Source organism: Globicephala melas, chromosome 3 (genome assembly GCF_963455315.2).
Source record: "Globicephala melas chromosome 3, mGloMel1.2, whole genome shotgun sequence".
Taxonomy (NCBI): Eukaryota; Metazoa; Chordata; class Mammalia; order Artiodactyla; family Delphinidae; genus Globicephala; species Globicephala melas.
The window spans coordinates 122,628,312-122,652,006 of NC_083316.1; the positions used below are offsets into that span (position 1 = coordinate 122,628,312).

The following is a 23,695-nucleotide window of genomic DNA, read 5'->3' on the forward strand; positions in this document are numbered from 1 at the left end:
GACTTCTAATAAATATACAAAGCGAATGAAAAATTCTCTTTAAAAGGAAAATTCTCATGTCAAGCCATTTCACTAAATGCAAGTCTGGGGAAATGAGTCACGGTGACAGGAATGGAGACACTGAGCCCAGGCCCGGCTTTGAGTACCTCCCACCTCCTCCCTGAGCCTCCGTTTCAAATTTCTCTGTCTTTTGAATTCATTTAGTCTCCTTCCCAGAGATGCGTCACAGGAGACCTTCTGGAAGTTATATGTCTGAATCCTCAACGGGTGGGAAGGAGGAACCAGCCTCCCCAGTTTCAAGCAGACTCTACTTTGATGTCAAAGCTTCTTGATCGATTCCCCTATATTCCATTTTTGTAGGAGGAGAACCCTCTGGTCTGTTTTTCTAGATGGTGAGCTTAGGGTGGATTAGAAGCACTTGACTAGCCTTTACAGAGCAGCATTTTGTATTGGCCATTTTTGTTCTAGCTACAGTGGAGATTGATGGATTGTTACTTTTGGTTCCAAAACCCAGGAAGAGGGGAGGGGGCTGCTTTGGAGACACTTCCTCGGGGAGCCAGGGGTGCTGCCGTGGCCTCCAACTTACTGTTGCATTGAGAATGCCAGATAATGAACAACCAGGACTCGGCCTTTAGAAGGAAGTCAATGGAATAAATAAGCTGGAAAAGGTTGAAGGGAAAAAGCCAAGGAATATGTAAGTAGAGGACTATATGGAGCCATTTAAAACAAAAAAAAGCAAGAGTAACAAAGCAGCAGATGGAATCTGGCCGCACACGGCCTTGCCAAGTTAACGCTGAGAAGCGAAGTGTTCTCTTTATGTCCCCTGAAGCATTCGCGGTGTTTCCTAGCCAAATTCTCGGGCTGTTTCTATGGCGCTTACAAGAAAAGAATATAGCAGTGTTGGTGTGGCCCTTTTCCCTTCCCATTCTGCATCCTCTTTGCAGCCTTGTGAAATAAATCTCTGGTTCGAATGAAATTGTGAAAAAGAAAATGGAAAATGGAAAAAAAAAAAAAGTGCCGTAGGGGCAGGAGATGCTGACTGGTTCCGATTTTTCACAAAACAAGGAGAATTTCTCTAAGAGTAGAGTAAACGGTGTTTATTTTTCGTTGAATTTTTTTTCAATCATCAAATGGAGTTGCTTAATTAAAAAAAAAAAGTATCTCTTTCTTTTCTCTTTAAATACTACAGACAACCTCATTTTATCTCAGCAGACACCTAGAAACAAAACACTGGACCCACCAGAGAAAACGGGGCAATAAAAGCATCAGAAATTCAAGTCAGCTATGGAAGAATTACTGTTAGCTGGCAGCTCTCAATTCTAAACAGAAGTGTCCCAGAACCTGTTGGGTTTGACAAAATTTCTTAGAACTGGGGATTTGGGAAGGTTGGACTCCATGGACTTCTATTCCATTTGTTTCCTGCAGAGGGAAATTAGAGTCGATGCATCAAATGAACACCCAAAGAAACATTTAAAAACTTGTTTGACTAGTACTCAGTATGTGAGATTATTAAGTAATAACTTGTCCTCCTAGTTAACCTTGTCCTGGAATATATATAGGTTATTTGTAGCCGCCACTGCTATAATATTTTCTGAAGGATGCCAAGCTGTATGCAAGATCTTTTTGCTAAAGTCCAGACTGTCGACACTGATCTCGTCTTTTCTCCGCTTGCCCCCCACGCACACTTTGCGCGGTTTTAGGATAGCTCGGGGTTTGCTGTTTTCCCTCGAGGCCTCAAGGGTGACATCGCGCTTGGTGTTTCGGTCAAACATCCTGAAGAAGTTGTTGTAGGAGCCCGTCATGATGACACTGCAAGGCAGAGAGGAAAAAGGGAGTGACTGAGCGCTACGGACAAAGGCTTTCTAGAGCAAACAGCACCACACGAGAAACAAACAAGAGACCCAAAACTGCAACAGGCTTTGTAGTGTGACTGTTGAGTTGGAATCACTAAGAGCAACAAACTCTTTGGCTGGGTGAAGGATCGTGATAACCCTGCTTGTTATTTACCAATAGATTCCTTTTGGTTCTTGGGCTCCATAAATGAGTCCAGTGGTTTTAACGATCCCAGCCCACCTCCCTCACATCAGGATTCTGAGGCTGGAGGGAAGTTATGAGAGTAGGAACACTGAGAACAACCGTCCTTGTATTGTGTACATTTAAAGCACAGTTACAGTAGGAGGGATTCTGTGTTGCCCGGCCGCTAAGGCTTTCTTGCATCAGCAGTGCAGGAGGGATGCTGGCAGTACAGCACACATACCAGCATGTTTCCTCCCCCTGCTAAGAACTAGATCTAAATTCAGCCTTTTCCAAAAAATTAGATGCCATCATGGTCTCACTCGGGAAGGGAGTAAACAAAAATTCAATTCTGAAAGGATGTAGGATAAGGAAGTAAGCCTTTGACGGGACTGACAGATGGTTCCTACCTTTCTACAAGAGTTATCCATTCTCAGGCATATCTACAATTGATTAAGAGAGCAGTGAATGCCAGAGCCTTCCAGAAGCAATGGACTGACTCTTTAATGGTGACAGTTTGGACAAGATGACAGGCTGAGGGAAAGATACCAAGTAACGTCCCACTGTGGCTGTCCCCTGGGGAGGTGGGCATGGCCTTGTTTGTGGGGGAGGCTCTGACTGGATGGTTAGGATGGAAGAACGCAGAGCGAGCTATTCCAACCTCATCAGGCAGGGTGCTGAGTGCTTTACCCCAGACTTCATTTACTCTTCCTTCATCCCATGTAAGGGATTTACACAGGAGGAAAAGTGAGTGACTTGTACAGTGTCACACATCTAATAAGTAGCCAAGTCAGTTCTCCAGCCCACATCTGCCTGACTCTGGGGCACAAGCATTCAGCCACTTGGCCTCACTGCTTCCCATGCACTGACCTTTGCTTCCCTCACCATGACCCGACTTGTTTTTTTTTTGCAGTACGCGGGCCTCTCCCGTTGCAGAACAAAGGCTCCGGACGCGCAGGCTCAGCGGCCATGGCTCACGGGCCCAGCCGCTCCGTGGCATGTGGGATCTTCCCGGACCGGGGCACGAATCCACGTCCCCTGCATCGGCAGGCAGACTCTCAACCACTGCACCACCAGGGAAGCCCGACCCGACTTGTTTTTAAACAGTAAGAGAAAGTCTTTTCTGGGAAAATAATCTCAACCTTATCTGGACCAAGAATAACATTTTCTCAGTTATGGCAAGAAATTGTAATGTGGTGGAAAGCATGTTGATTTTAGGATTCAAACTCTTCCTCTTGTCTCTACTGCTTACTAGGTCATGAGCTTGGGCAGATTTCTTGATCTGGCTGAGCCTCCGCTTCCTCAGCTGGAAAATGGGGATGGTGAAAACAATCTTGATAGATTGTGGTCGGGATTAAAAACCATGATGTGTGTGAAAGTACCTAGTAAGTACAGTTTTTGAATCTCGGTTAAGATACGAGGGAAACTGGAACCATAACAACCACAAATATTAAAAAAAAAAACCCTATTCTTAATAAACAATGAATAAATGACAGTTGTAAATGAAAATAAATAAAATAATAGGGCTGGGCTAGCTTCTTTTCCCCTCGAGGGCCTTTGTTAATATGTCACCGTTGCTCTGCCCTCTGCCCTCTACCAACTGGGCACGTCCTCTGCCACGTGGTGATTCCTTCCAGGCCTAAGTGGAAGGCTGATTTTGGATCACTGACAAAAAAAAGCCCAACAAGCATCACAGAGGGAGAGCCTGCGCTCACTAAGAGCTCGACTCTCCGAGCGCTTTGCCGTGATAGAATTTCCCCGCTTCCGAGCACTACTGTTGGTACCGCCTTCATCGAGGAACAGCCCCTGGTAGCCTGTGCTCGCTTCTCCTGGAAATCAGAGGGTCATCTGTAATATTTGTCAAACCAGAAAGAAACTATGGGGAGGTAATAGGAAGTACTGTTGAAATCAAAGGCCTTAAAACAGTCATAAATCACTTTCAGGACATGTGATAAACGAGGCCAAGTAGAATTCGGTTAATGAACCACCAGGGCCTTTGGCCAGGTCTATCCTGGCAGCTTCGAGGAATCATTTTCCATCTAGAAAGCACACTCTGCAGTCATCTGAACTATTCATGCTGGAAATGTGCTGGTGGAGCTTCATCTTAGCCATGTCGACCCAGCTCTGGGAGTGTCTTCTGTGTACGAGGTAGGATTTTCTTGAGGTTAAGCGGTCACCTGAGCCAGTCCTGAAAGAGGAGTCAAGGGTGTCACTCATCCCTCCCTCCTTTCCAGGCCTGCCTCAAGGGTCATCCAGTGGTCCACACGGTGCGTTTCTGCCAGGCCTCGATTTTGAGCTCCCTTTGGTTGCATCCCGCTTAGGATACACAGCCCAGGGCCTTCGCGAGGAGAGGGACCACCTTTGGAAAGTTCCCAGCCACACAGGCCTTTCTTACCTGTCTGACCCATTCCACACACATTCAAATTTATCAAAAATGCAGTCATTTTCGTAGAGGGAGCACAGCTTGCTGCGGAGGTAGTCGTGAACCTGGTTGGGGGGGGGGAGGACACATTAAGAGGGTGTTATTATTTTTAAAAACGATTTCTCTGTGTGAAGCTCCTCTTTGGAGGTGAGCTGTTAATTTTCAGCGTAAATGTGGCTTGAATCAGATGGGCTCGGATCTGAACCCAGATGTGGCCCTTTTCGGCCTTGGCACATTAAGATGAGTTGGTGAGCTGCTTACACGGCCAGTGTGGATTAAACAAACTTGCTTACATAGATGGTGGCATAGAGCAGGGCCCATTAAGCTGGAGAGCCCCATTTTCTAAGCTGATTTAGAGGACACCGTTCATTCCAGCCTTTTATTCGACAAATATTTCTTGAATGCCTGCTATGTGGTTGGGAGAGACCCGTGAACAGAATACCCCTGGGGTGCTTTCCTCCCAGTGTTGGGGAAGAGACTGTATAACCAAGTAAGTATATAAGATAGTTTAGATGGTGATAAAAATATAGAGAAAAAAACATGGCAAAAGGGAGTGGGAGTATTATTTTATACAGGTGAGTAGTCAAGGGTTCACCTGAGATGGTGGCAGAAGGTGCAGAGTGTGGAGGTCTCAGCGTGTGCTCACCAGTTCCCGTAGGCCCCTTACTCTGAGTGATGTGAACAGGCTTCACAGAAAGGATGCTGAGCCTGCTGTGTCGTGAAAGAGTGTAAGCCTGCAGGGCCAAAGGCAGGGAGGCTAGGTGTAACCTGGGTGATAGATGACGGCTTGGACCCGAGCGGGCGGTGGTGGGAGGTGGTCGGATTCTCGACATGTTTGGAAGGAGAGCTGATGGGAGTTGGGGATGGATCCACTGTGAAGTGTGGAGAGGAAAAACAGGAGTCAAAGAGGGCTCCTGCATCTTTCTCTTGAGCAAGTGGAAAGATGGAGTTGCCATGTTCACTTTTGGGATCTATAATTTGGAGATGTCTATGCCAAGGGAGCTCAACCAGTAGACTCTGATGTGATGTGCATGGCGGCAGCCGTGGAGTATACAGCAGTTTTCTCCTGTGTCTATTTTTCAGTGAAATAAGAAGCAAGGTTATCAGCTGAGAGTGAGGAAGGGGAGGAGGTAGTTGGGAAACAGTGCAGGGTTTCTGGAAGGCACCAAGGGCCGCTTGAAGTTGTTGGATGTGAATTTTAAATGCATCTGGTCAGCATGGTTGGGTGTTTTTCTCCAGCTGCATTCAGCAACTCAGGTGAGGATGGCAAATAGGCTGAGGATTACGGCTTGGAGGGTAGTAATCTGGGTGCAATTTTGAATTCTTCCTGAGCTCTGTCATAGGGACTGGTAATTATAACAGGCATGCATAATACGCCAGCTTGTTATTATTAGCCAGGCGCTTTATCCGTAGAATCTTATTTCATCTCTAACATCATCTTAGGACGTAGGTGTTGTCATTCTCTTCGCTTTAACAGAGGATGAAGTACCGGGTATGACACAATTTGTCCGAGATCACACAGGAAAGGAAATGACAGAATGGGAAGTGAACCCGGGATCTGGGTTCTGGAGCACACACGCACTCTTGCCTTCTCTAGCAATCTACCTCCCACTGGCTCTGCCCCATTGGCCTCGCCTTAACGTGGGGTCTCAGTCCTAGACAGGAGCTGGGAACTGAGGTGAGGCCAAGAGGGAGCTAAAATTGGGTGAAGGCAGAGGGACGTTATGAAAAGCACTGTTTGTTTGACTTTGTTTAGATGGACAGGGATGGTTCACTCTCCCCTTTCCTGCAGCCTAGGCCCCTCACCTCCCTTGACCCCAGAGTTCTGTTGGATGCTGAGCTCAGAGGCTCAGCTGTGTGCTTGGCACTGGGCAGAGGAATGAGGTCAGATTCATTCCTTGTTCCATTAGATGTTCTGGGTATTTGAAAAGCTCTCTGAGTTATTTGGACAGTGTAAGGATTTCTAAGTCTGCAAATTAATTTCTTCCACCTTTACTCTCTCGTTCCCAAACAGTTCTGGGCCTTGTCAGGGTATCTGCTTCAGTGCTATAGTGACAAGAGAATCCATCTGCAGCTGGACTTTTGGCTTTGTTAGGTAATGGGATGTAAGGGCGAGGCTTGTGTCTTGAGCTTGGGAACTCTGCTATAAATTAAGTCATCGTCCTTCCCTTCCTCCACCTTTTGTGCATATTGGAAGTGGCTCAGATCTGATCTGGAAGGCAATTTTGTTTGTAGGGCCATTTCTGCTTGTTGAAGATCTCTAGTTATCATTAAGAATCCTTGAGCAAAGCAGAAGAGAGTCCTGGGACAAAGAGAGCTGATCCCAGGTCTTGGCAAACTTTTTCTATAAAGGCCCAGATAGTAAATAATTATACTTTGTGGGCCATTATAGCAACCACCCAACTCTACCCTTGCTATGCAAAAGCAGCTATAATATATAAACAAATGAGTGGGAGTTGTGTTCCAATAAAACTTTATTTACAAAGATAGGTGGCAGACAGGATTCGCCTCTGAGGCATGGTTTGCCTAACCCTGGTCTTGACTATAATTCCCCCTCTCCCAAATCAGCACAGACTATTTCCTTGGAAGAAAGTGATGGTGGAGGTAAGGGCATAAATTGGGGGTCGAACTTTTCTTCTGATGGTTGGAGGACCCTGACCTCAAGAATCTGTCTCTTTTCTTTTCTAGAAAGCAAGCCTGATTCTTGCCTCTTCTTGATTTTATCATTGACTTGCTTCCAAGTTCTGTGTAATAGAGGGAGAAGAGGAAGAGGAGTGGGGCTTCTGAAGGGGAAGGATGTCAAGATGGAATTAGTGCAGTGGGCAATGGGAGCCAAATTTATTATCCTCGTACTCCAGATCTCCTACTTTTTGGAGGAAAAAGACAGGCAAAATCGATCCTATTTTCAATCTTATCTCCCCCTACTTCTTCCTCTTATCTGTTATGGAGCACTTTTTTTTTTTCATTATTTTCCTGAAACTTTTTATTTATTTGATGCACCATCTTTTTTTTGTAAGTTTAGCTGATTTAAAATGTTTGTTGTGTTAACTTCAGGTGTATAGCACAGTGATTCCATTATACACACATATATATATAATTGTTTTTTCAGATTCTTTTCACATATAGGTTATTACATGATACTGAGTAGAGTTCCCTGTGCTATATATACGGTAGGTCCGTGCTGGTTATCTATCTTATATATAGTACTGTGTGTATATGTCAATCCCAAACTCCCAATCCATCCCTCCCCCACTCCCTCTCCCCCTTCGCAACCACAGGTCTGTTCTCTGGAGTCTGTTTCTGTTTTGTAGATAAGTTCATTTGTGTCATATTTTAGATTCCCCATATAAGCGATATCATATGATATTTGTCTTTTTCTTTCTAACTTACTTAGTATGATAATCCCTAGGTCCATCCATGTTGCTGCAAATGGCATTATTTCATTCTTTTTTAGGCTTATTGATATTCCATTATATATATGTATCACATCTTCTTTATCCATTCATCATCGACAGATGATGGACATTTAGGTCACTTCCATGTCTTGGCTATTGTAAATAGTGCTGCAGTGAACATTGGGGTGCATGTATCCTTTCATATTACGGTTTTCTCTGGATATATTCCCGAGAGTGGGATTGACAGATCATATGGTAACTCTATTTTTAGTTTTTTAAGGAACCTTCAGACTGTTCTCCATAGTGACTGTACCTGTTTACATTCCTACCAACAGGATGGAGCAGTTCTGGGAAGTTCCTGACTACCTCCAACTGAGGGCCGCTACAGGAAAAGATGATCTATTACACTATGAAGGTATGTTGCGTATATATTCTGTTGTAAAAAAAGAAAAATCTTAGGCAGAGAAGATAGACTTTTTTCCATCAGAGGAGAGAAAAAGGTAAGATACCGACATGAGAAACAAACATCTAGAGAGCAGAGTAAGGGAAAACTTAAGACTCGTGGTCCTATTTGATGCTTCTCTCTTCATGTTGCAAAAAGTGTTTCTATGCTATGTTCCTATGAGCTTGGGGATGGCCTCCTTGACACTAAGCCAAGTCTCCCAACACAGTGGTTCTCAAATCATGTACTTGTGGGAGCCTGCTATTGTGTAGTTGATAGACCACTGTGAGGCCTAGCACGATTAAACTCTGTTGGTTTGTTCTTCTGTTTCAGGGGTTGACAAACTTTTCCTGGAAAGGATCACACAGTAAATATTTTAGGCTTTGGGAGCCATATGGTTTCTGTCACGACGACCCAACTCTGCCGTTGTGGCATGAAAACAGCCATAGATAATAGGTAAATGATCAGGTGTGGCTGTATTTGGCTCCACAGGTCAGTCTGTCAACCCCTGTTCTATAGGAAAACGTGAACAGAGCTCATCATACTTAAGTCTACAGCTTCTTATTCCCAGAAACATGCTTGAGATCAGTTGATGGATGTATGAAGATACAAGAGTATCACCTGTCTCCCTGCCCAGGGAAGGCAGTAGTAATTGATGATGGAATTCCTTCCCACTGGACCAGTCCTTACAATTTTTTTCAACAGTGTTCCAGATACTTACTCAGTTTGCTTACCATCTTTGATATACTATATTACCATCTGAGACGGTATATAAACTTAACTAAATTGCTTCGAAATATGTCATCTAAAATAATTTTTGTAGTACTTAATTTCAATAATGGGCTATGAGAGCTCTTCCTCAGGGTTCTACAAAGAAGATGTCTACATCTACTACTAGGTAAACATGATGTGAGAAGCATGATCTTAAAATGCTGATGACTTCATGTCACAGCTAGCTAGCTTTGTTCTAAAAGTCTTTCCCTAAAATAAAAGTAGTAATTGATCTCCCCACTGTGTAGCCTAATCTACATTTCTCTAAGCACGGCTCTGCAGCAGGCCACACCCCTGTCAGGTTCTAGTTCCCACTGCCATCACTTTCGTACTAAGGGACGTGACACCAGATGGCTTGACTGCACAGCTGAAGGGGGCACTCCTGTCTGCTCTAGCCCTGTGCTGAAGATGAGGGCTGTGAGCGGGAGGCTGAGGGCAGCATGTGGGGGACAATGAGAACGCAAACATACAGGGGTAACCAAACTACCTCGACCGCATCTGTGGTCTTCAGTTCTGGCCCCCAAACCTTTTTACAGCTTCACGGTCAGCCATCAAAGTCCTCGGTGTCCTCAACTTCCTCTCTCAACGTTTCCTGCTTCTCCTGAGGCCACTCACGTGACGTCTGGACTTCTGCCCTCGTGTGCCAAGGTGAGTGGGCTCTGTGCTGCTCAGGACAATCATCATTCCTGTCTCGGGTCCTCAGCTCCTTCTAAGTCATGCCATCCAACATGACTTCCTGCCACCCATCCTTCTTACAGTCATCAACAACAGTTCTCAGCCCCTCTACCCCATTCCTGGAAGCCACTCTAGTGCCTCAGTTTCTCTTCCATCGCCATCCCTGCCATCATTCTTAGCGATTCGAATACTCTGGACTCTCGGTTACTTTGCCTCATCATTTTCAGTGCGTTTTGTCCTTTGCTTTCTGGGTCATATTATGAGCCTTGTCATTACTATAACTGTATGTGTTTATTTAGTAAGTATCACTCTTGCTACTTCCTATCATTTTAGTTCATGCCCTTTAGTATCTTGATTCTATCAATTCTTCATTCCCCTTATAACCAACCTTAGATTCAGCCATCCATCATTCCAATCAATCAATCACTCCCTTAATAGATACCTTCAACGAACTTGCTTTTCTCCCTCCTTCCATTGTACTCCCTTGGCAAAACCCCATCACTGGTTAAATCTAACTTTCTGCTCTTCCTTACCTGTACCAAGCAGGTGAATGTGGCTGGAAAAAACACACAATCACACAGATTAGTCTCACTTTAAATCAATAATATAAACCTCAAGTGGATCCCTGAGCAACCCTACCATACTGCCCTAGTCAATTCACTCTCTTCCTTCTCACTCAGCTAATGACCTTGCTTCTAATTTTACTGGAAAATAGAAGCAATAAGAAGAAAACATCTGTATGTTCCCATCACAAAATTGACAAACCTACTGCATCTGTAGCTATTTACTCTTTCCTTTGACGGATGAGTTGCCCACCTCATCTAAGTCCAATTCTGCAGTGGAATCTATTCCCTTGAGAAGTTGACTGCTTCAATTAATTATCTCCCTCTCTACGGGCTTACTCCTATCAGCATAAAACAAGCTGTGATGACTTCCTCAATCCTGCATTCCATTCCAGCTACTACCCCATTTCTCTATTCCTCTTCAGAACAAAATCTCTTTCAAAATTTCACTACAGGGCTTCCCTGGTGGTGCAGTGGTTAAGAATCTGCCTGTCAATGCAGGGGACACAGGTTCGAGCCCTGGTCCGGGAAGACCCCACATGCCACAGAGCAACTAAGCCCGCGTGCCACAACTACAAAAGCCCGCGTGCCTAGAGCCCGTGCTCCGCAACAAGAGAAGCCACCGCAACTAGAGAAAGTAGAGAAAGCAACAAAGACCCAAAGCAGCCAAAGATAAATTAATTCAAAAAAATTTCACTATGTTTCCCATCCTCTAGTTACAGTCTCTCTTGAACCCACTCCAGTCAGACATCCATTCCTACCACTTCACCTACAACTCTTTCATTAAGGTGCCTGACCATCTCCATGTTACTAAATCCAATTGGCCATTTCTCAGTCCTTCCTTGATTCAGCAACAGCATACAGCAGTTGGTGACGTCTTCCTCCTCGATTCACTTGGCTTCCAGGACTCCTCTCAGTTTCCGCCCTACCTCACTGGCACTTTCTCCAGTCTCTCTTGCCAAATCCATTTCCTCTTCCCAGCCTGTAAACACTGGGACCTCAGGGCATGGTTCTTGACCTTTCCTCTAGGCTAGATCTATCCAGACTTACACTGAGCTGTCTACCTGCTATTTCTGGATGTTTAACTGGCTCAACATGTCTTTTATCCTTCTGCTTTGTAAGCCTTTGCAGGCAGGGGCTGATTTGGAACCCTTGAAGAAGTGCCCAATCTACGTATTAGTGGGTGGTGGTCTGTACCTGGTAAGTCTCGATGGGGCGGTTTTCCATGTTGAGATCCCACACTTTGACCGTCAGATAGTCTCTGGTCATGATATACCTCCCACTGTGGCTGAACTTCACATCCGAAATCGAAGAGATGATTTCAGAGAAAAACGATCTGTTGCTTGGATCTTCCGGCTCTTCAAAAACTGCAGAACAAAAGCAAAACAAAAGAAATTTAGTACATTCTTATCAGCTGATGCTAACGTGTTTGGGCCAGCTCGAAAGCCAGCAGTCTAACCTGGAGTAGGGCTGGAATCTGTAGAATATAAGTTGCTAACAGAACTGTCAGCTCCCTGGCAGCAGAACAAGCTGTCACTGGTTTCCATATTTTGTTTCTCATGGAAGGACTCCCATGGGACTTGTCACATCCACAGATCTGGCACTGACGGTTCACAAGCTCCAGGTCTATGTATCTGACTCTTTCACTTTTCCCCATGGTTCCTGGGTGTCACTGCATATACTATAACCTGTAGTCATCTTACACACTTAAAAATTTTGTTTATGCCATTTTTTGAGATATAATTCACATACCATAAAATTTACTCATCTAAATTTTATAGTTTGGTGGGGTTTTTTTTTTTTTAGTATAATCATGCAACCATAAACAAAGTCTAAATTTAGGACATTTTCATTACCTCATCGCCTGTAAAAAACCCAAAACAACTCCATTCCCATTAGCAGTTACTCCGCATTACCTACTCCTGCAGCCCTAGGCAACCACTAATCTATTTTCTTGTTTTATGAAATTGCCTATTCTAGAAATGTCACACAAATGGAATCATTCTCTCTCTCTCTCTCTATATATATATATATATATTCTTTTTTTGGTGACTGGCTTCCTTCCCTTAGTGTAATGTTCTCAAGGTTCATCCATGTTGTGGCATGATTCATTCCTTTTCATGGCTGAATAATACTCCATTGTATGGCTATATTACATTTTGTTTATCCATTCATCAGTTGATGGGCACTTGGGTTGTTTCTACTTTTTGGCTATTATGAATAAACACAAGATTTGTGTGGACCTATGTATACGTATCTCTTGGATCATGGTGCTTAATAGCGGGACTTTGCTGCCAGACTGCCTTGGGCTTAAGGTCAGACTACCCTTGACTAGTTGTGTGGCCTTGGGCAAGTTACTTAACTTTTCTGTGCCTCAGTTGCATAGGTAAACTCTGGCTACAACGTCTTTTGTATATATTTTCCATTTGCGCTGGTATCTAGCTGCTTATTATTTCATTCAACCGATTCAGCTGATTTCCACTCACAGGAGTAAAAAGCACTTACAGGAATAAAAGACACTGAAGCTTATTGTAAGCTGCCTTAATTCATCTTTCTAACCTTGTTTTTGAACTCCTCTCGTTCAAACTGGATGTGCAAAATACATCTTGATGTTTCCCATCTTTATGCCCTGCCTGATCGTTCCTCCGTCATTGTGTCATATTTTGCTTGACCCACATGTCTCATCTTTTACATGTTATTTTAGCCCCAAATGATCACACTTGGTCTGGCCTGTTCACTTAGCATTTGCTCAGGTATTCTCCCAATGAAAGCATCATTTCTCACATTAGCATTTAATAATCCGTGGCTTAGCTCAACTAGGAATGTGAGCTTCTTGAAGGCAGGGTGTCTTTTCTCATCTTTGTACTGAGACTCTTGCACATAAATATTGAATAAATAGTTGTTGCTTGATTGGAACCAAAGCCAGATAAATTAATGAAATCTTTGCCTTCTGGGTGCTTAGCATGTATGATGTTGAGCTATACATATTTGCCTACATTTAATTATTTTTGGCCTACAATAATGGCAATTGAGTATGGTTCCACTTAATAAGCGTTTCTATCACAATTTTAGGCTGAACCAGTCTTCAGGTTACTGAGTAACTCATCCCCCAAGGCGTCCTCTTTCCTGCCCGTTCAACACTCTCACAGAGTCATTATCAAATTCTATGCAGAAAATCTATAGGCAGAGACAAGATGGTGGAGAAGAAGGATGTGAGCTCATCCCTTCTTACAAAAACACCAAGATCTCAACTAACTGCAGAACAACCATCAATCAAAAAATGAGGGAACCTATCAAAAAAGATATCCTTCATCCGAAGACAAAGAAGAAGCCACAACAAGACAGTAGGAGGAGCACAGCCACAGTAAGATCAAGCTCCATACCTGCTGGGTGGGGGACCCACAAACTGGAAAATAATTTTACTACAGAAATTCTGCCACAGGAGTGAAAGTTCTGAGCCCCACATCAACCTCCCCAGCCTGGGGGTCTGGCAACAGAAGGAGGAGCCCCAAAGAATCTGGCTTTGAGGGTCAGCAGGGTTTGACCACATGAATTCCACAGGACTGGGGGAAACGGAAACTCCCCTCTTGGAGGGCACAGAAACCCCACTCTTGTGTGCACCAGGACCCGGGGGAAAAAGCAGTGGCTTCATAAAAGCCTAAGCCAGACTTACCTGCTAGTATTGGAGGGTCTCCTGCAGAGGTGGGGGGCAGCTGTGGCTCACTGCAGGGACAAAGACACTGGCGGTGGTAGTTCTGGGGAGTACTCATTGGTGTGAGCCCTCCCAGAGGCCACCATTTTCTCACCGAGACCACCCAACAGCCTTTAGGCTCCAGTGCTGGGATGCCTCATGCCAAACAACCAACATGGCAGGAACACAGCCACGCCCATCAGCATACAGGCAGCTTAAAGTCTTCCTGAGCACACAGCTGCTTGCTAAACACACCCCCTGACATGTCTCTGTCCACCAGCGGGACCTGCACCAGGACACCCGCACAAGCCTCTTAGACAGCCTCATCCACCAGGGGCAGACAGCAGAAGCAATAAGAACCACAGCCCTGCAGCCTGCGGAAAAGAAACTGCAATCACAGAAAGTTAGACAAAATGAGACAGCAGAGGATTATGTTCCACATGAAGGGCCAAGATAAAAACCTACGAGAACAACTAAAAGTGGAGATGGACAACCTACCTGGAAAAGAGTAATGATACTGAAGATGATCCAAGATCTCAGAAAAAGAATGGAGGCACATATCGAAAAGATACAAGAAATGTTTAAAAAAGGCCTAGGATAACTAAAGAACAAGCAAACAGAGATGAACAATACAATAACTAAAATAAAAAATACAATAGAAGGAATAAATAGCAGAATAAGTGAGGCAGAAGAACGGATAAGTGAGCTGGAAGACAGAATGGTGGAATTCACTGCCACAGAACAGAATAAAGAAAAAAGAATGAAAAGAAATAGAGACAGTCTGAGAGACCTCTGGGACATTAAACACCCCAACATTCACATTATAGGGGTCCCAGAAGAAGAGAGAGAGAAACGACCTGCAAAAATATTTGAAGAGATAATAGCTGAAAACTTCCCTAACATGGGGAAGGAAACAGTCATGCAAGTCCAGGAAGTGCAGAGAATCCCAGGCAGGATAAACCCAAGGAAGAACAAGCCGAGACACATGGTAATCAAACTGACAAGAATTAAAGGCAAAGAAAAAGCATTAAAAGCAACAAATAACATACAAGGGAACTCCCATAAGGTTATCAGCTGACTTCTCAGCAGAAACTCTTCAGGCCACAAGGGAGTGGCACGATATATTTAAAGTGATGAAAGGGAAGAACCTACAACCAAGAATACTCTACCCAGCAAGGCTCTCATTCAGATTCGACAGAGAAATCAAAAGCTTTACAGACAAGCAAACGCTAAGAGAATTCAGCACCACCAGACTAGATTTGCAACAAATGCTAACGGAACTTCTCTAGGTAGAAAAGAAAAGGCCACAAGTAGAAACAAGAAAATTACAAATGGAAAAGCTCACTGCTAAAAGTAGGAAATCATCCACTTACAAATGTGATATCAAAACCAGCAAGCGTAAGAAGAGGAGAGTACAAATGCAGGATATTGGAAATGCGTTTGAAATTAAAAGAGCAGCATCTTAAAACAATCTTGTTTAAATATAGACTGCTATATCAAAACCTTATGGTAACTACAAACCAAAAATCTACAATAGATACACACACAAAAAAGAAAAAAGGAATCCAAGCACAACACTAAAGTTAGTCATCAAATCACAAGAGAAGATTCTCACAGTAGTGGCCTCCTCGGCCACATTGTGCACTATGTCGGGTGGCTTCCTGAAGGTGCAGTGACTCCTATGTCGAGCTGAGCCAGTACCAGGACCAGCACTGCTGGGGTGACAGTGAAGAACAGGAAAAATTAACTACTGAAGGAAAGCTGTACACCACATGTTGGAAATCTTTCCTCTTATACACAACTGAAGAACAAATCTGTGAACTCTTCAGCAAAAGTGGTGACAGAGAGAAAATCGTCATGGGCCTGGATAAAATGAAGAAAACAGCATGTGGGTTCTGCTTTGTGGAACACTGTTCAAGAGCAGATACAGAAAATGCCACGTGGTACATAAATGGAATGCGTCTGGATGACCGGATCATTCGCACAGACTGGGACACAGGCTTTAAGGAGGGCAGGCAGTATGGCCGTGGGCGTTCTGGAGGCCATGTACGAGATGAGTATCGTCAGGACTATGATGCTGGGAGAGGAGGCTATGGAAAACTGGCCCAAAACCTGTGAGTGGTGAGAGCCCCGTCATGAAAAACACACTCCTTTGGCCTATTGAATCTGATGTGCGTTACCCAAGGTCTGCACACCTGCCCATTTTTACCTAGTTTTCATCAATGTCTCTACTGAGCTGGAAGCCTCTTCATGGTTTTCCACTTAAAAATTATTAAAGGACAGAATCCAAAAGAATGCCTTTAATTCTATGGTCTTAGCATCTTAGTCATGTGTCAGATTACCAGAATGATTTCTGTTACCAGGTCAAAAATTGTGTTCCTTAGCAACAGACTTCATGAATAATGTTGAGAAGCCAAAAACACACTTCTTTTAGGAAGACTTAAAAAAAAGTTTTTAAGTGTTTACCATGTTTGCATCTAAGTAGGTTCATGGTCTACCTTGGGGCCTGGAATTACTATTTTTAAAATTTTAAGTTTGCATGAGATAGAGTTTAATAAGTGGAGTTTTGCTATGTAATGTAGCTTTACTCTAAATTAGGAATAGATGTTTGATAACTGATTGTTTTTCTATGTTGAATTTTAATCTCTAAAGGCAAACTTAAAGAGTGAAGGGAACTTCCTAAATAGTTGGTAAGCATTAGACAGTCGCAGGGGACACCACCTCTTATGTGCTTTATATATCAGGAAATTAGGTCAGGACTAGAAGGGTATTTACTAAACACAGTTTTCAAAATACGCGTTTTAGCTAACGCTAAAAAGACCAAGGGTCTGTATTACAGGGAACCTCAACTACTCTAAGGGCAAGGGGGGATGCTGTCAGTAGGAAATGGGGAGGAAATATCAGGAGATGTGAGTTAAACCATTGCCTTGACATGATGAAGGTTGCTGTGAGAGCCAGCAGACCTATTTTTTTTCATTTTCAAACTGATCTTGGGGATTGAGTGGGATTTTTTGTTTGTTTGTTTTGTTTTAAAAAAAAGAGCTTAAAGATCAAGAGAATGCTTAACAAAAACAGAATCAGAAATGCTTCCCTTGGGAAATGTTTTGGCTAATTCTCATACTGAAGTCTGTCTGCTTTTTTCCCTAATTGTGCTAAGTTTCAGAGCCTGGGTAGTGAGCTGGTGGTCTCTACAGAGAAGGGAGTCTAGAGGATTTATCTTGCATTTGTAAGGCAAGAGAGAATTTCTCTAATATTATGTGAACTATTGCTTATTTTAAACTGGTAGTCTAGTATAATTTTCCCTGATGTAAGTGATAGTTTTTCCTCCAGCAACAAAGTATCCTCTAATTTCTAGTAGTTTGTGAAGTTGGGGGTGAAGTTGGGGCTGAAGTATCTCAATGTGAACATCTTTCATGTTACAGTAAGTGTATGTTTTCTCAAATTTAAACTAGCTATTTGAACTTTAAAAGATATCTCTAAATTAGCTGTAACTATTTAGGAAAACATTTGCAAATATCGAATTTAATGAGGACATACAATTCATTAATAATAAAATCTTTTTACACTGTAGTTTGAATTAATGTATTTTATATTTTGCAGTAAAACGTAACTCAGATTTCTACAGGTCTTAAAACCACAGACAGAGGTTCCTATTCGAATTGTCTTCTGTAACAGATTTCAATAAAATTGGACCAACTTATAAAAAAGAAAAATCACAAGAGAAAAGAACAAAAGAGGAAGGGGAAAAAAAAGACCTACATAAACAAATCCCAAACAATTAACAAAATGGCAAGAAGAACATACATATTGATAATTACCTAACATGTAAATGGATTAAGTGCCCCAACCAAAAGACATGGACTGGCCGAATGGATACAAAAACAAGACCCATATATATGCTGTCTACAAGAGACCCAATTCAGACCTAGGGACACATACAGACTGAAAGTGAGGGGATAGAAAAAGATATTCCATGCAAATGGAAATCAAAAGAAAGCTGGAGTAGCAATACTCATATCAGACAAAATAGACTTTAAAATAAAGACTGTTACAAGAGACAAAGAAGGACACTACATAATGATCAAGGGATCAATCCAAGAAGAAGATATAACAATTATAAATATATATGCACCCACCATAGGATCACCTAAGGCAAATGCTAATGTAATACAATAATAGTGGGGGACTTTAACACCTCACCTGCACCAATGGACAAATCATCAAAACAGAGGAAACACAAGTTTTAAATGACACAATAGACCATATAGATTTAACTGATATTTTTAGGACATTCCATCCAAAAACAGCACATTATACTTTCTTCTCAAGTGCACATGGAACATTCTTCAGGCTTGATCACATCTTGGGTCACAAATCAAACTTCAGTAAATTTAAGAAAATTGAAATCATATCAAGCATCTTTTTTGACCACAACGCTATGAGGCTAGAAATCAATTATAAGAAAAAAAACTGTAAAAAACACAAACACGTGGGGACTAAACAATATGCTACTAACAACCAATAATAGATCACTGAAGAAATTTAAAAAATACCTAGAGACAAATGAAAGCACAATGATCCAAAACCCATGGGATGCAGTAAAAGCAGTTCTAAGAGGGAAGTTTATAGCAATATAACCTTACCTCAGGAAACAAGAAAAATCTCAAATAAACAACCTAAACTTACACCTAAAGGAACTAGAGAAAGAAGAACAAACAAAACCCAAAGTTAGCAGAAGGAAAGAAATTATAAAGATCAGAGCAGAAATAAATGAAATAGAAACAAAGAAAACAATAGCAAAGATCAATAAAACTAAAAGCTGGTTCTTTGAGAAGATAAACAAAATTGATAAACCTTTAGCCAGACTCATCAAGAAAAAAAGGGAGAGGGCTCAAATCAATACACTTAGAAATGAAAAAGGAGAAGTTACAATGGATACCACAGAAATACAAAGCATCATAAGAGACTCTATGCCAATAAAATGGACAATCTAGAAGAAATGGACAAATTCTTAGAGAGGTACAATCTCCCAAGACTGGACCAGGAAGAAATAGAAAATATGAACAGATCAGTCACAAGTAATGAAATTCAACCTGTGACTTAAAAACTTCCAACAAACAAAGTCCAGGACCAGGTGGCTTCACAGGAAAATTCTATCAAACATTTAGAGAAGAGTTAACACCTATCCTTCTGAAACTCTTCCAAAAAATTGCAGAGGAAGGAACACTCCCAAGCTCATTCTATGAGGCCACCATCACCCTGATACCAAAACCAGACAAAGATACCACAAGAAAGTGCTGTTTGCAATAATCAAGACATGGAAGCAGCCTAAATGTCCATCATCTGTCAATGATGAATGGATAAAGAAGATGTGGTACATATATATAATGGAGTATCAATAAGCCTAAAAAAGAATGAAATAATGCCATTTGCAGCAACATGGATGGACCTAGAGATTATCATGCTAAGTGGAGTCAGTCAGAGAAAGACAAATATCATATGATGTCACTTATATGTGGAATCTAAAATATGATACAAATGAACTTATTTACAAAACAGATACAGACTCACAGACATAGAAAACAAACGTACGGTTACCAAAGGGGAAAGGTAGGGGAAGGATGAATTGAGAGTTTGGGATCGACATATATACTCTACTATATTTAAAATAGATAACCAACAAGGACCTACTGTGTAACACAGGGAACTCTGCTCAATATTATGTAATAACCTAAATGGGAAAAGAATTTGAAAAAGACACACGTACATGTATAACAATCATTTTGCTGTACACGTGAAACTAGCACAACATTGTTAATCAACTATACCTCAATATAAAATAAAAAATTTTTAAAAACCCAAATTCTTTGTAGAAAATCTAATATAATCTAATATAATGGGTTGTCTTTCAAACCTTGCTGAATTAAACCATAAGCCAAACCAAAATACTAATTTTCACAGAACCATGTAAAAGAACAACAAAAAAACTGATCAATAAGAATTGAACTTGAGAAGTAAAAAACCTATTGAAACAGAAAAACATGAAGTCAATATAGTCTCTGACCCCTCGTCTCAGTCTGTGCCCATTTCCCTTGGACATTGATGGAGCACTAATGAAGGCCCCTGGACTCTGATTGGTATCCTCAGAGTTGAGAACTAGATTTTCACCTTAGTTTCTATTCAACATAATCTCATTAGGACTGGGGACTTAGAAACTCCACCCACGCATGCCCCATACAAACATCCCCATAGAGAGAGGAATGGGGGCCCTGAGGCTTGGTCACCCCCTACCCAGTGCATCTGCAAGGCAAGCTTGAGGCAGTAAGTGGGAAGGGCTCTGGAAACTACACACCCGGAGGCAGTCAATTCCTGCCTCTGTCATTTACCAGCTGTCCACATTTTTTTTTTGCGGTACACGGGCCTCTCACCCCTGTGGCCTCTCCCACTGCAGAGCACAGGCTCCGGACACGCAGGCTCAGCGGCCATGGCTCACGGGCCCAGCAGCTCCGTGGCATGTGGGATCCTCCTGGACCGGGGCACGAACCCGTGTCCCCTGCATCGGCAGGCAGACTCTCAACCACTGCACCACCAGGGAAGCCCCCCAGCTGTCCACATTTTATTTACTACTCTGAGATTCCATTTTCCCAGCTGCAGAGTGGACATGCATGTTGCTTGGCACATAGCAGGTCCTCAATAAATGTCAGTCGCTATTTTTTATCATGAAAAGCATGCATTGGTTCCGTATTAGCCAATCATATTTCATTTACTAAGATTCTTGGTGGGGAGGGATAAGTTAGGAATTTGGGATTAGCAGATACAAACTATATAAAAGATAAATGACAAGGTCCTACTGTATAGCACAGGGAACTATATTCAGTATCCTGGAATAAACTATCATGGAAAAGAATATGAAAAATAATATATATGTAGAACTGAATCACTTTGCTGTACACCTGAAACTAACAAAACATTGTAAGTTAACTATACTTCAATTAAAAGACTCGAGAATTTGGGACTGAGGACTACAGAACCTGGGGATATTTAAATGAAGTAAAGAATATTTACAAGGTTATACCTAGGACTCTGTTCTCCAAATGTTTGGCATACCAGCAGGCCAGTGTAGCAACATTGTAAAGCCTTAAAGTGACAGCCCCAGAAAATGGAGGTGAAATGAAAGAAAAATTTTAATCAAGCCATGTATCGCTAATTATTTATGTAGAATGTAGAGGCCAGGATATAGATAACATACCCACCAGCACAGCACTTTGTAGTTCATTACATGTTTATGCTTATCCAATTCTTAATATCAACTCCATGAATTCCTTTCATTCATTCAGCAACAATATTTAATGGTGTCAATAACTACTGTTTATGGGAAGCTTATTATGTTCTAGGCCCTATGCTTTGCATGTTTTATCTCATTTAATCCTTACAACAAACCTATGAAGTGGGAACCATGATTTCTTATTTTATAGATGTGGAAAACTAAGGCACAGAGAGGCTTTGCAACCTGTCCACGGACAACACAACAAGATCAAGTAGCTCAACCGAGGAAGAGCTGAATTTTGAACTTGGGTCTAACTTCAAAGTCTCTGTTCTTAATCATGATGGAATGCTGCCTTGTACCATCTACGAGACCTTATTTTAGGAGCTGTAAGAAAATAGCAGGGTAGAATCTATATAGCATCATGGAACTATAAAGCCGGAAGGCTCTTGCTTTTTCCTGGTTATTGCACTAAGTATTTTTTATTGTGCATTAATTAGATGAAAGTTAGTGGAAGGGCTCTTAATGCTCTCAGTCCTACTCTAGCCTGTCTACACAGCCCAAGTCCTTAAGAGAATGAATCCATTTCAAACACTTAAGAGCACAGCTTCTGTACCAAGGGCTCATGAGTTCAAGCCTTACCCCATCATTAGCAAGTGTAGTTTGGAGCCCCCAGGACTTTGAATGACCCTGTCAACACATCACAAGAAGCCCAGGCCATCAGGTCGTCTCTCACCCCTGGATTCTAATCCCTGTGGCCTGTCTGCAATGAGTCAGCCTTTCCTCCCTCTGTCCCTGTCCCCCAGTTTATGTGCACTGACATTTAATATGTATTATTTGTCTTTCCTAATAGAATACAAGCTCTATGAGGGTGGGGGTTTTTGTCTGTTTTGTTCTGCTGTATCCCCTGGAACATAGGAGGTGCTCAGTAAATATGTTAAATGAATGAATACTGATAATCCACTTAAATTTTTAAATGAAAATAATACCTACCTACTAGGTTCCTTTCATGATCTGTTTATCTAAGCGATACTCTATTCACCTCAAATTTGTTTAAGTCCTTGAAAAGTTTGAAAATAATACAAGCCGTCTGTAATTCAAGGTTTTCACCAATTCAGGCTGAGCAATCATTTATCAGCTATTTAAGTGTCTTTTATGTGCATGCACACACATGCACTACCCGTAGTACGTCACCTAGAACATGAAAAGTATTTGTCGGGTGATACATGCCAGGTCCCGTGCTATACGCCAAGGACACAAGGAACAACAGAGACCCCGTCCTACCACCATGGAACTCACAGGCTACAGGAAGAGACAAACATTAAACAATTACACAATTTTCACTGCAGATGTGAAAAGGTGAGATTTTACTGCTTTCCCAGTGGGGAACAAGGGTGCTGGGGAACCAGCTAGTGGAATGCAAATGGAACATCACTGGGTTCCGTGTAATTTACTGAATAGGTGGTACGATAGTATCCAGTGCTTGAGTGACACATCTTGAGACAAATCAGAACTGGTATTTCTCCTAAAGACCCTTGCCTTGGCATTAGAAATCCTGCTGATCTGCAGTTTTCTACCAGTTTCTAGAAAATAAAGACATCAAGAGAAGAAATGAAGAGAACCATGGTAGAGAGAGGAAGCAGCCTTGAAGAAAATCCTAATAGCACAGACCTACTCATTGGGGATGTGTCAGATTCACCAACAGGGAGCTTGTGTCTTGTGTCTTGGAGACCCCAGTAACAACATTAACAGTGATGATCATGACACCTGCTACCCTTTCTTGGTCCTCCTGCTTTGCATAAATTATCCCATTTGATGCTCAAATTTATGAGGAAGGTACTCTCACTGTCCTTATTTATAGATGAGACAGACCAGGAGAGGTTGAGTACCTTGCCCAGGATCATGCAGGTAGTGAATAGTAGAGGTGGGCTTTCTACTGACCATCTGCCTGTTACCCTGCCTCCACAACCTGCCTTTCCTCGCGTTGTCAGTATCATTTCTGTTAAAACAATCAAGTCAAAGTGAGCTCCCTCATCTTTTAGATATACCCGTGCATTCCCACGTCTGTGCCTCTGTTCCTGCTTACCTCTTCCTGTGCCCATCAAGGGATACTGGAAAGAACATCAGACTGGGAGTCAGGGATGCTGGGTTGGAGTCTAGGCTAAACACAAATGAGCCAGCTCTTAATAACACCTACTATCTGTTGAGCACTTGCGCCGTGTGCTTTACATGTATTAACTCATTTGATATTCACAGATACTCTTTTCCTTTTCCACAAATCAGTACAATCAGTCAACCCAGGCACAGAGGTTCTATCGCTATTAGGACGCACAGCCAGGATTTGAACTCAGTCTGCTTCTAGCCTATGCTCTTAACCTCTGCCCTACTGCCTCTCATTTGAATGACTGGGCAACCATCAACTCTCTGGCCCTGCTTCCTTGTCTATAATATGAAGGAGG

At 42.4% G+C, this 23,695-nt stretch overlaps 1 protein-coding gene and 1 pseudogene across 5 annotated transcripts in view; one reads left to right on the forward strand and one right to left on the reverse strand.

Moving 5' to 3' along the window:
- Positions 1 to 1,082: 1,082 nt before the first annotated feature.
- PPP2R2B (protein phosphatase 2 regulatory subunit Bbeta) overlaps positions 1,083 to 23,695 on the reverse strand; it is a 455,567-nt gene continuing 432,954 nt past the window's right edge. For all 5 annotated transcript variants that reach the window (XM_060296398.1, XM_060296401.1, XM_060296400.1 and 2 more), the window contains 3 exons: positions 11,479 to 11,648; positions 4,409 to 4,500; positions 1,083 to 1,809 (listed from right to left, as the gene is read on the reverse strand). In XM_060296398.1, the coding sequence (XP_060152381.1) occupies positions 1,530 to 1,809; positions 4,409 to 4,500; positions 11,479 to 11,648 (542 nt within the window). In that variant the 3' untranslated portion in view covers positions 1,083 to 1,529. The remainder of the gene's footprint in view (positions 1,810 to 4,408; positions 4,501 to 11,478; positions 11,649 to 23,695) is intronic.
- On the forward strand, positions 15,830 to 16,090 carry LOC132596969 (nuclear cap-binding protein subunit 2 pseudogene; annotated as a pseudogene).